Source organism: Gymnoscopelus braueri (genome assembly GCF_963280865.1).
Source record: "Gymnoscopelus braueri genome assembly, chromosome: 16".
NCBI lineage: Eukaryota > Metazoa > Chordata > Actinopteri > Myctophiformes > Myctophidae > Gymnoscopelus > Gymnoscopelus braueri.
The window spans coordinates 41401134-41411735 of NC_137616.1; the positions used below are offsets into that span (position 1 = coordinate 41401134).

The following is a 10602-nucleotide window of genomic DNA, read 5'->3' on the forward strand; positions in this document are numbered from 1 at the left end:
AGGGAGAGAAATCCAGTCTCAACTGAGAGGGGCCAGAACTAATCTGCCGAGGGCAAATCTTTTTTTCTTCAACGGCAGATTCGTCTGGAACCAGGCTATGTTTGTGTGTCCACCGCCTGACCGATTAACGTCAAACTTGCCGTGCATATTGCCCAAGGACCCGAGGGTAGTGACGCGCGGAGTGTCTATCTATATAGATGCACGGAATCTCTGAGCGTGCATGTGATCGACTTCAAACTTGGCGACGTGTGCCAGTATCCCTTTTATGCCCATATATGGAGATCCCTGATGTCATCAAAATGGCATCATAGTACGGACTGACTTCACAGACTGGCCTCCAAGCAGTGTTGCCAGATTCTGTGAGAGAAACAAGCAACCAGGTCTAGGAAAACCAGCCCAAAAGAAGCGACTATGGGCCACAGGAGCACCTTAACATATACATCAGCTATTTGAAAATAGCAGATCTACAAGCTCACAACGCGTCGCGATGCGACGCGTTGTGCGCTTGTAGATCTGCTATTTTCAAATCTTGTGGGGAAATTATAATAAGCAGATCTGGCAACCCTGCCTCCAAGTACTATGATAAGGATACTGCACTAAGTACTCTGACAACAGGTACAACGGGCCTACTGCATAACCAGAGTCATGCGCTCCCAACGGCCATCGTTCCCATTTGCCAGCCATAATTCCCATAGGGCATGACCTATATCTATTGAATCAACGATATTTTTTAAATAATCAATTGATTTGATTAACTGTTGCACCCCTAGGTATCAATGCTGATCACTTGATTGACGTGTGTCTGCTTCAGGCTAGGGCGGTGATTGATATCTTGCTGTTTCAGAATTAGAGAGTGATTGATATTTGTCTGCATGGTTCAGACTAAGAAAGTGATTGATACATTGCTGCGTCAAGATAGGAGAGTGACTGATATATGGCTGCTTCTTGCGTTGAGGTATAAAAGCATAGACGGACGTACACCAGCGATGTGAGTACGGGGAAATGGTGTCCTGCCTTGCTTTGCAGAAGTTAACTCATATAGTGCCAATGACGTCTTTTGACGGCCGTTTTCAGTGTGCCATTTTTTTTTTATTTTTTTTTATTTTTTATTTTTTTAATCTCAAAGGAACTAGGAGAAAATGTTTTTCAAAAAGTTAATTCTCCATCCACTTCAATGTTAAAATGTAAACGGAGAAAAAAAAATCTCCGTTTGACCCAAAATGCCTTTGGCATATGGATCAACAAGCTTGAAATAAGCCTGGCAGTGAATGAGTTAACCTATGTGGACTGAGGGAAATTAAATGAATTCAGGGAAATATAAGAGACTTTTATGCAATTCCTGGAAAGTGATCAGACTGAAATTAATTCGTTTTTTTCTCGTTCTCCTTTTCCCTGAATAGTTGATATTGAAGGTGGGACGAGGGGGAGTGTTCATAAATGTTAATGTATGCATAACTGCATGTACTTTGGATGCAAAATACATACATACATACATTTATATGCTTTAGTCATATTCAGGCGGATCGAGTACAGCAATACAGCCCCTGTTTTTAGATTTGTGGGCCATAGAGCACTGGTGAAGTGATCAGATAACTGCTGTAGCAGAGCTCTGCGGGCCCTTCAGGGCCTGTGCTGTTAAGCCTTTTAGACCGGGAAAGAATCTGTGTCATTTTTTAGATTTCTTTGGGCTATTCAAAAAATAGCAGATAAACAAGCTCATAGCGTGGCGAGCTTGTAGATCTGCTATTTTTGAAAAATAGTGAAAATTTGTGTAAAAATTTAATATATATAATTTTAAAGGGAACTTTTTAAACTCAAATCTTTGTTTCTGGGGGTCCCCATTACAAAATATTTTTAGATGGGGGTCCACGGCCAAATACATATCATTTTGGGGGTCCTTGACACGAAAAAAAGTTTGAGGACCACTGATTATAGCAACATATGTTTTTTTCAAAGAAATTATAGGATTTAGAAGAGATTTGTAGAATAAAAAAAAAGATTTGCGTTAAAAATGTTCGCTTTAAAACATATATCATATTCAAAGATTTGCTAAAAGAAATCACGATTAAAAAAAAGCTTGTAGATCTGCTATTTTTGAATAGACCAAAGAAATCTTAAATGACACAGATGCGTTCCCGGATTGAATGGGTTAAGCCATTTACTGCGAATTGTCCCTCCATAAAAAACCCATTACTGATGATGACTGAGCTCTCCATGCTGAGATGTTACAGTGGCCCACGCACACACACACACACACACACACACACACACACACACAGACACACACAGCCCATGCTAAAGTCTGATAGCGTCCATCAAGCTGCCATCGGCTCCTTGGGAGGAAATGGACGTTGTTCCCACTATCACGTCAACTCATCGACTTGCCTCCAATTTTATTAAAGGGGCGATTGATATAATAAGGGAAAAAAACGGCGCTCACTCCCGTGCATTCATGTACAGCAGACACACTTGGATGCACACACACATGGACACACACTTGCATACGCATACACACATAAATACAGTATGTGCACACAAGCAGACTTCTTCTTTTCTAATAAGCATTGGAGAAGGGGCGGTTACAGAAATGATATATAAGCCGACTGTCCAAAAATAAATAAATAAATGGATCTCCAGCAAATATTTAAAATATGTGTTCATATAGTTTATGCCTCATCCATACAAGTTGATGCCTGTATTCCTGGTGATAAATCGACCGTTTTATCGCTGCGTATTATTCACATTCTGTGTGGATGTAATCCACATTCTGTGTGGATTTACTAAAAATAAATACAACCCAAAAGTGTTAACTATTTTACAAACTCTTTTATTTTTTTTACAAATGCAACCAAATGGACCAAAATAGGCCCTGTCTACTCTGCTTCACATAAAACATAGAGTTCCCCAAAAGTCACGACATCCTTCTTTTGACATTACATCAGCGAGTGAGTCAAGCCTGCAGCCCACTCCCTCCAAATGAAGCAATTAACTCAAACTAATTAAGCCAACTCGTTCCACTTCCCCTGTACTCCCGCAAACTGATACCGCACCAACGCAGCAGGCACAGAGGAGCCTCCTATTGGACCACAATCTGATCAAGATACTGATGCAACCATACGGTCATGATGAGCGCAAATGAGTTTAAAGTTACCGTATGATCCCCGTAAAAAGAAAATGGATAAGCTAATCCGAGGACTCCCTCTGGTTATGAACCTGATTGACTTCTATTGTCATCTTAAAACTAAGCTGATTTAATTCAAACTCACTTCCTGATTGAAGGGGAGAAGGGGAGGAGCGGTTAAGATCGCCTCTTTTGGTGGAGTTTAGAAAATCACGAAAGTTTTCGGTACTTGAGCGATTCCATTTGTTTCTAAGTTCTCGGGAGCGATAATACAAGACTGGGCCGCTAGGGTGGGAAAGTACCTGTTCACCAGCACGGAGACTACGGGTTGGAATCCTCCGCGGTGGCACCGATCCATAGGCCTGTCACAATTATTACATAATCGTCTAATCGCAATTATTTAATATAGTCGCAATTATTTTTTGCATAGTCGTCATTATCGTCATAATCAATTCCATGTAAAGAAGATATCATATATTTTCCAAAAATGACAAACATAGTGGAAATAGCCGATCTATAAGCTCAAAACGCGTCGCGATAAGACGCGTTTTGAGCTTATAGATCTGCTATTTCCACTACTAATGTTTATTTTTAAGTATAAAGTAATTAAATGTGTTATTTGTCATATCTGCCCTGTGCAACTTTTGTTTCCGGAAGCTAAAAAGCCAAACAGAAATGTCATTTTTATTCATAATGTTCCATTAATTTTCAACGACAGAAACACAATTAAATGGATAATCGCAATTATTTGAGCGATAATTAATCGTCAACTTAAATTTGTAATCGTGACAGCCCTACCAGGTCGAGCCTCCGTACGAACACGATCGCCCGTTGTTCGTGGGAAGGGAAGCCGGGCTATCTTTGTCAATGCGACCTATACGACGGGCTGGAGCGGCACGGCACGGCACCCGTCAGCAGGCAGGTGTTGAACGGGAGGAGTAAGCTCTACACATCCTCCCGGCGGGGGCTCCTCGCTGGCAGGTGAGCCAGTAGGGATGAAGAGAAGTAACACATACACGCGTACAGTAGGTGTCTGGGGAAATCAGGAATTGGCATAACTGACTACAATGGGAGAAAAGGGAGAAAGATACGGTAACACTGGGAGGGAGACAGCATAATATAATATAACCCATTAAGACCGGGTAGATCTGCTATTTTTGAAAAAAAGTGAAAATTCATGGTAAAATTCCAATATTTTACCACGAATTTTCACTTTTTTTCATATTTAAATATTTTTTAAAGCAAACATTTGTCAAATATTTAGTTCCAGGAACCCCCAGAAGCAAAGATTTGAGTTACAAATGTCCGCCAAAAAAAAAGAAAAAAAATCAAATATTTGCAAAACTTTTCATGATTTTTCAAAAATAGCAGATCTACAAGCTCATAGCGCGGCACTCGGTGCCGCGCTATGAGCTTGTATATCTGCTATTTTTGAATAGCCAAAGAAATCTAAAAATGACGCACAGATTCGTTCCCGGTCTTAAAGAGATAAGGGAGGCACCCGGAGAGAAGGTTCTGGGGGGAATTACTTCCTGGCAATCTTTAGTGTAGGCGTGATTCCAGAGGCAGGCATTTTAATCTCTTGCTTACAGCTGTATTACTGTAATTAAATCTATAATGATAATGCAGTAAGTTTGCAGTGCGTGTGCGTTGATTGATTGCAATGGAAAACGACTCGGATGAGAACAGTTCCGGATCGGACGTCCAAACCAGTGATTTATTTTTGGTCTAAAGAAGGTAATTTGTTGAAGTGGCTTTTAAAGAAGGAGGTTTTTGTTTTGGCTAGGGTTTCTACAAAAAGCCTGGAGGAGAAGACAAAATGTTTTTGTTTTTGGACTCTGTGTGTGTGTGCTTATTTTGGATCTTTCCGTTCGTGTGACGAAATGACTGCGTGTTGTATTTCACAACACCGGATGAACACAGTATGCTGGGAATGTAAAATTAGAACAGGTATCTTAGTTCATAAAGGCATTTATCTAACATCTAACTGTACAAGACTTAACAAACGGAAAAAATTAGCAAAGTTAAACATTTTAAAATAATATATGAGTGATGGGTCTACGTCCTTTATGGTCTGAAATCGAATCAAATTAAAGGGATACTTCACTTTCAAATAAAATAAACATTAAAAAAAATTATTTAAAAAAAATGAAAGAAGTTATGGCAAAATAAAGGCCCCCTCACACATTAGTAGGACACTCTAATGCGTGAGGGGGCCTTTATTTTGCCATAACTTTTTTTTTAAATATTTTTTTTTAATGTTTATTTTATTTGAAAGTGAAGTATCCCTTTAAGCCTAAATCTATTTCAAATACAGAGCAGTGGATGACTGCATTAACATTGTTACACTGACACCTAGTGGTAAGAAGACAGTATCGTCCAACTAACTATAATAACTTGCTCATTTTTTTCACTCACTCACTTCCTTCCTTACTTCCACCACTCAAACTCTGCATACTATATTACAGTATATATTATAGCCCTATAATACCATACCTATATATGTATACAACGTGTGATTACAATTTTCCCCTATAATAACATGCCCAAAAGAGGGATGCCATGTTGAAAGTGGTGAAACATGTGCTCTATTCCCCTCATTCCTATTCCCTTCATATCATTCCATCCATCCATCCATACAATACTATTTTATTATCAGCTTTCACAGAAAACCAGACTGCCAATAACCACACCATTTGTTTGTTCATTGTATTATGCAAAGAGATTGAACTATCTACAGCCAGGGTGTGGTTGGGTTTGGGTAGCATTTCTTTTGGGCTCCATTTTTTTCTACTGTTTTGTTGGTTAGCCTAGAGTTAATTGATGTCTTTTGGTTATATTATTTTGGATAAAACCCATTGTATGGCTGACTTTCTGATTGCTGGTAATTCTTTGGGAGTTAAGGAGAGAGGGGTTCCATACTTCCATGTTGCGCCTCGGTTCCCCTAGGCTGGGGCACATAAAAACATGAAGACAAGAGCAAAAGATGTCCTTCACTACAAGAGTTCTAAGTTCATTTCCGCAAATCTGTCTCTAAGTCTGCGCTTAGAGAGAGATTTGCTGAGCATAAATATGCTGTACTGATTGGGAATCCCAACTACCCCATGGGCCTTGGCAGAACAATACAAGGCAGCTGGACACACAAATCCAAATAATTAGAAAATCATGGTTATTGAGGTAATTCCCAGGTCTGTAAGAGAGAAAAAGCTACTCCAAAGAGAAACATTTTGGATAATCACTCTTAAAAGCGACAACCTTCCCTGGTCTTAGTGATGTCATTGACTTCTCCCCATTTCTCTAACAACGGGCTACTCAGCCAGTATGTTGTCTTGTTATTGATGCTATTTGGATCCTATATGTACTGTGGTTCTTATTTTTCTAATTTTCCTTTTGGGTTCTGTATTCCAACCTTTGATTTGATTTATTTTCTATTGTGCAGTTTTCTATTTGGTATGTAATGTGTATTCACGCACGGGTTAAGGTGCATTCTGTTCTGATGAAGGCCTCCGGCCGAAACGCGTTGGTCACCCGCGTTTTTTTTCTTGCTTTATTATGGAATAAAATATTTTCTACTTGAACTGAACAGAGCTGCCTTGGACCTTCTTTAAGTTCACCACCTTATTTTTTCCACTGTGATGCCTACAAAGGAAATGAACTTAGAACTCTTGTCCTGAAACTAAACCCTTTCCAAAGAGCACCTGTTTGCATAATTACGGACCCTACGCAGCGCTTCTTCATCTGTTATCAGATATCCTTCACTGTTCTGCGTACCCTTTGGTCAGATTCTAAATTTAGCCTAAAAAATCGACTGATCAACAAAGGGACCATTGTAGTCTGACCTTATTGAATTGTTGAACTTTGTCTTTCTTGAAGGTAGCAACCTACATTCCTCATTCAAAACATGGCTAGTGTTTGAAGTGAGATTCCTTGCCTTCCTTTCTCTCTCTTGCCCTTTGCTCCCCCTGCCCCTCTTCTTCTTCCACTTTCATGGAAATATCAAAAACGATGGAAATTGCCCCAAAAATTATTTAACCCTCTGTTTTACACCTGTAAACCTGTGATGTGACAATAAAGTTGATTCTGATATATAGATGCATAGTCTGCATCCACCCATCCATTCCCTGCAGATTCCATTGTGTGTTGGTCTCACCTGATGCTGAAGCAAGGCATCCTGGGATGTGGGGGGACCAGACGGTGCTGTAGATGACCCCTTCGTGACCTTTGAGGGTGGTCAGTGATTGGCCGAGGTTAGGGTCCCACTGGGAAGACACAAAACAACACTGTTAATGATCTGTGTCACTTTTTCATTTGAGCTAAAAAGCATTATTTTACACTTTGGCTATTTTTCAAAAATAGCAGATCTACAAGCTCATAGTGCGGCACTCGGTGCCGCGCTATGAGCTTGTAGATCTGCTATTTTTGAAAAATCGTGAATCTTTGAATATATATTGTTTAAAAGAGAAAAATTTTAACTCTATACTTTGCTTCTGGGGGTCCCTGGAACAAAACATTTTGAGATGGGGGTCGGCGGCCAAATACATATCATTTTGGGGGTCCTTGACATGAAAAAAATTGAGCACCACTGATATAGAAACATAAGTTTTTCAGAATACCGTTGGGATTTAGAAAACATTTGTAGAATCGGCTTCAGGTCTTAATGGGTTAACAAAGGAAAGGAGGGAGGAAGGAAGGTAGGTCTCACCACTTTAGCAGTGTGGTCCCAGGAACCAGAAACCACCAGATTCTCTCCTCTGGTCTGACTCCAGTCTACAGAATACACCTGTACACACACACACACACACACCCCCCCCCCCCCACACACACACACACACACACACACACACACACACACACACACACACACAAAGTGGACCACAAAGACAAGGTACCTTCTTAGGCGGCTGCTTATTGCAACAAAAGGCATCTACATTTTACTGTTCCATACCGTTATTATCACAATAAGGCCTAATTGTGTGTGTGTGTGTGTGTGTGTGTGTGTGTCTCCTACCTCCTGTGTGTGCTCCTTGGCCACCCGGAGCGGTGCGTTGTGATTGGCTGTATCCCAGAGCTGCAGGGTTCCGTCTCCGCCCCCTGCTACCAGGATGTGCTCGTTGGCTTCACTCCACGACACGTCAAACAAGCCGTCACTCCACTCACAACTACACACACACACACACACACACACACACACACACACACACACACACACACACACACACACACACACACACACACACACACACACACACACACACACACACACACACACACACACACACACACACACACACACACACACACACACACACAGACAGACAGAGACACAGGCTAATATTTTTTTTAGGTTCAAATTGCACAAAATGATAAACAAACTATAGAGTAGTGCTTCTCAATGTGGGGTAAGGGGACCCCCAGGGATACTTGAGAGTGTTCCAGGGGGTCCCCAGCTAAATGACTTACCTCTGAGATCATTATTACACGTACGGTACAAGGAAATACAACTAGAGAACGTACAAGAATGGCTATTCACCGTCATCTGTACCTCACAGTAATAATGAAAGACATTCTGGACCAATTGATTGATCAATTGATTGATCAATTGATTGATCAGACCACATCAAGTCCACCAATAAAAATGTTCTTTATTGGGGGAAAATAGGAAAACATTGAAAACTATTTGCATTGCAGTATGTATTGATACTTTTACTCAAAGGACAACTTTGGTTTTTTACAACCTAGGTTTATGTTTTAGCTTGTAATTAAAGTAAATACAAGATGAGTGTTAAAAAAAAATCATTTACTGCTTTCTATAGTTTTAGCAATTTTCGCGATCTTTTTTTACAGTGTGCGGGGGCATTCAGGGCAGGCAGGTGGCTAACTATGTATTTTTTTACACAATAAAAAAGGTCCCGTGGTCTTTGATGACCAGATGTGAGTTATTGGGGGCTAGAATAGCTACTGTAAATAATAATAAATAAATCGCCTGGTTATTGTGTAAAAAAAATGACATATTTAGCCACCTGCCCGAATGCCCCCGCCCACTGTCAAAAAGATCCCGAAAATTGCTAAAACTATAGAAAGCAGTAAATGAAAAATGTTTAACACTCATCTTTTATTTACTTTAATTACAAGCTAAAACATAAACCTTGGTTGTAACAACGATTATGTAGCCCTAATGGCAATCTGTGGCCTAACACCAGTTCTCAATGTCGAGGTCCAGGGACCACCACCAGGGGTCCAAAAAGGACCCTTATGGGTCTGTAACTCTGAGAGTGTACAAATGGGTCCACTTGTTTCCATTTATACACTCTCATAGCTATGAGAGCTCAGAGAGCACGAGAGTTTTTACCTTCTTACAAGAGAGATCCCCGTCTCTGTCTCCTCCAGCACAAGCAGTGTACCACAACCTGAAAGCACACGCACACAATTGTGTTAACAAACTGTTGGGGGCACTGACTGACTGCACTTACACTTACATTCATTTCATGTCCCCGGCCTAACCCCATGACCAGGGTTGTGTTGGTCATGGGATGGGCTAAACATGCCGCGCAACCGCTATTTTGAGCTGGAGCACGCGCAAGCAGAGGCATAGATTTAAAACAACCTTAAATTCATACCTCAACAAAGTTAACAACGGTTGTCACACCAGCATGAATTAACATTAGGATTGCAGGGGGCACGGTGGCGCTGTCGCCTCACGGCTATAAGGTCCTGGGTTCGATTCCCGCCGGGGACGCTGTGGACGCTGGGGGCGTGTCTTCTCCTCCGTGTCATCAGCGCCCATACCCTAAGGTGGGGTTGGCGAAAGGGCCTACTCTGTGTTTGCATGTTCTCCCCGTGTCTCCTAGGGTAGGTAATAATAGCCTCACAAAAACATGTAGTAATCCTGGTCGCTATACCGCCTCCCCCATGACAGCCGGGGCGCCTGATGGAGGGGAAGGGAACTGGTTGGAATAACGTGTTCCTTCCACGCGCTACGTCCTACCGGGGAAACTCTCCCCTGTCAGGTGACAAGTAGGTCAGTTGGCTCTTATGCATTGAAGGAGGCATGAGCTCGGCCCTGGGCTCCCTAGGCTGGTGGGGGGAGTGTAGCGCCCAGGATCACTTAGAAAATTGGCACCGGGTGAAAAAGGTTACAAAATTGTGGGATACATTTTTTTAAAGAATTAACATACAGTAGGATTAACATAGGATTAACATAGGAATGAGCCTAGATGCGTATCAATTGTCCATTGTGTGACCTGTAGTTCGTTGTAAAGCGACGTGCGCGTTACGTCACTAAAATAGAGTGCAACCACTTTCCAAGTCACCAATGCATCCCTGCCCATGACACTTCTATAGAATCTAATGGGCTCTCTGCATAAGGTGGCATACCTGTTTCCTGCTCCAGTTCATTTTCTCATAGCTTTATTTGATTGTTGGATCGGCAGCAGGTTTGAACTGGAAACACATAATGACACCACATGTGTTCCCAGTTGAAA

At 41.4% G+C, this 10602-nt stretch overlaps 1 protein-coding gene across 1 annotated transcript in view; it reads right to left on the reverse strand.

Moving 5' to 3' along the window:
* Positions 1–10602, reverse strand: part of pex7 (peroxisomal biogenesis factor 7) — a 115785-nt gene that overhangs the window by 103704 nt on the left and 1479 nt on the right. Inside the window, exons 2-5 of the mRNA XM_080452467.1 lie at positions 9471–9528; positions 8130–8280; positions 7824–7901; positions 7272–7380 (exon numbers count right to left, since the gene is read on the reverse strand). Coding sequence (XP_080308593.1) covers positions 7272–7380; positions 7824–7901; positions 8130–8280; positions 9471–9528 — 396 coding nt within the window. The remainder of the gene's footprint in view (positions 1–7271; positions 7381–7823; positions 7902–8129; positions 8281–9470; positions 9529–10602) is intronic.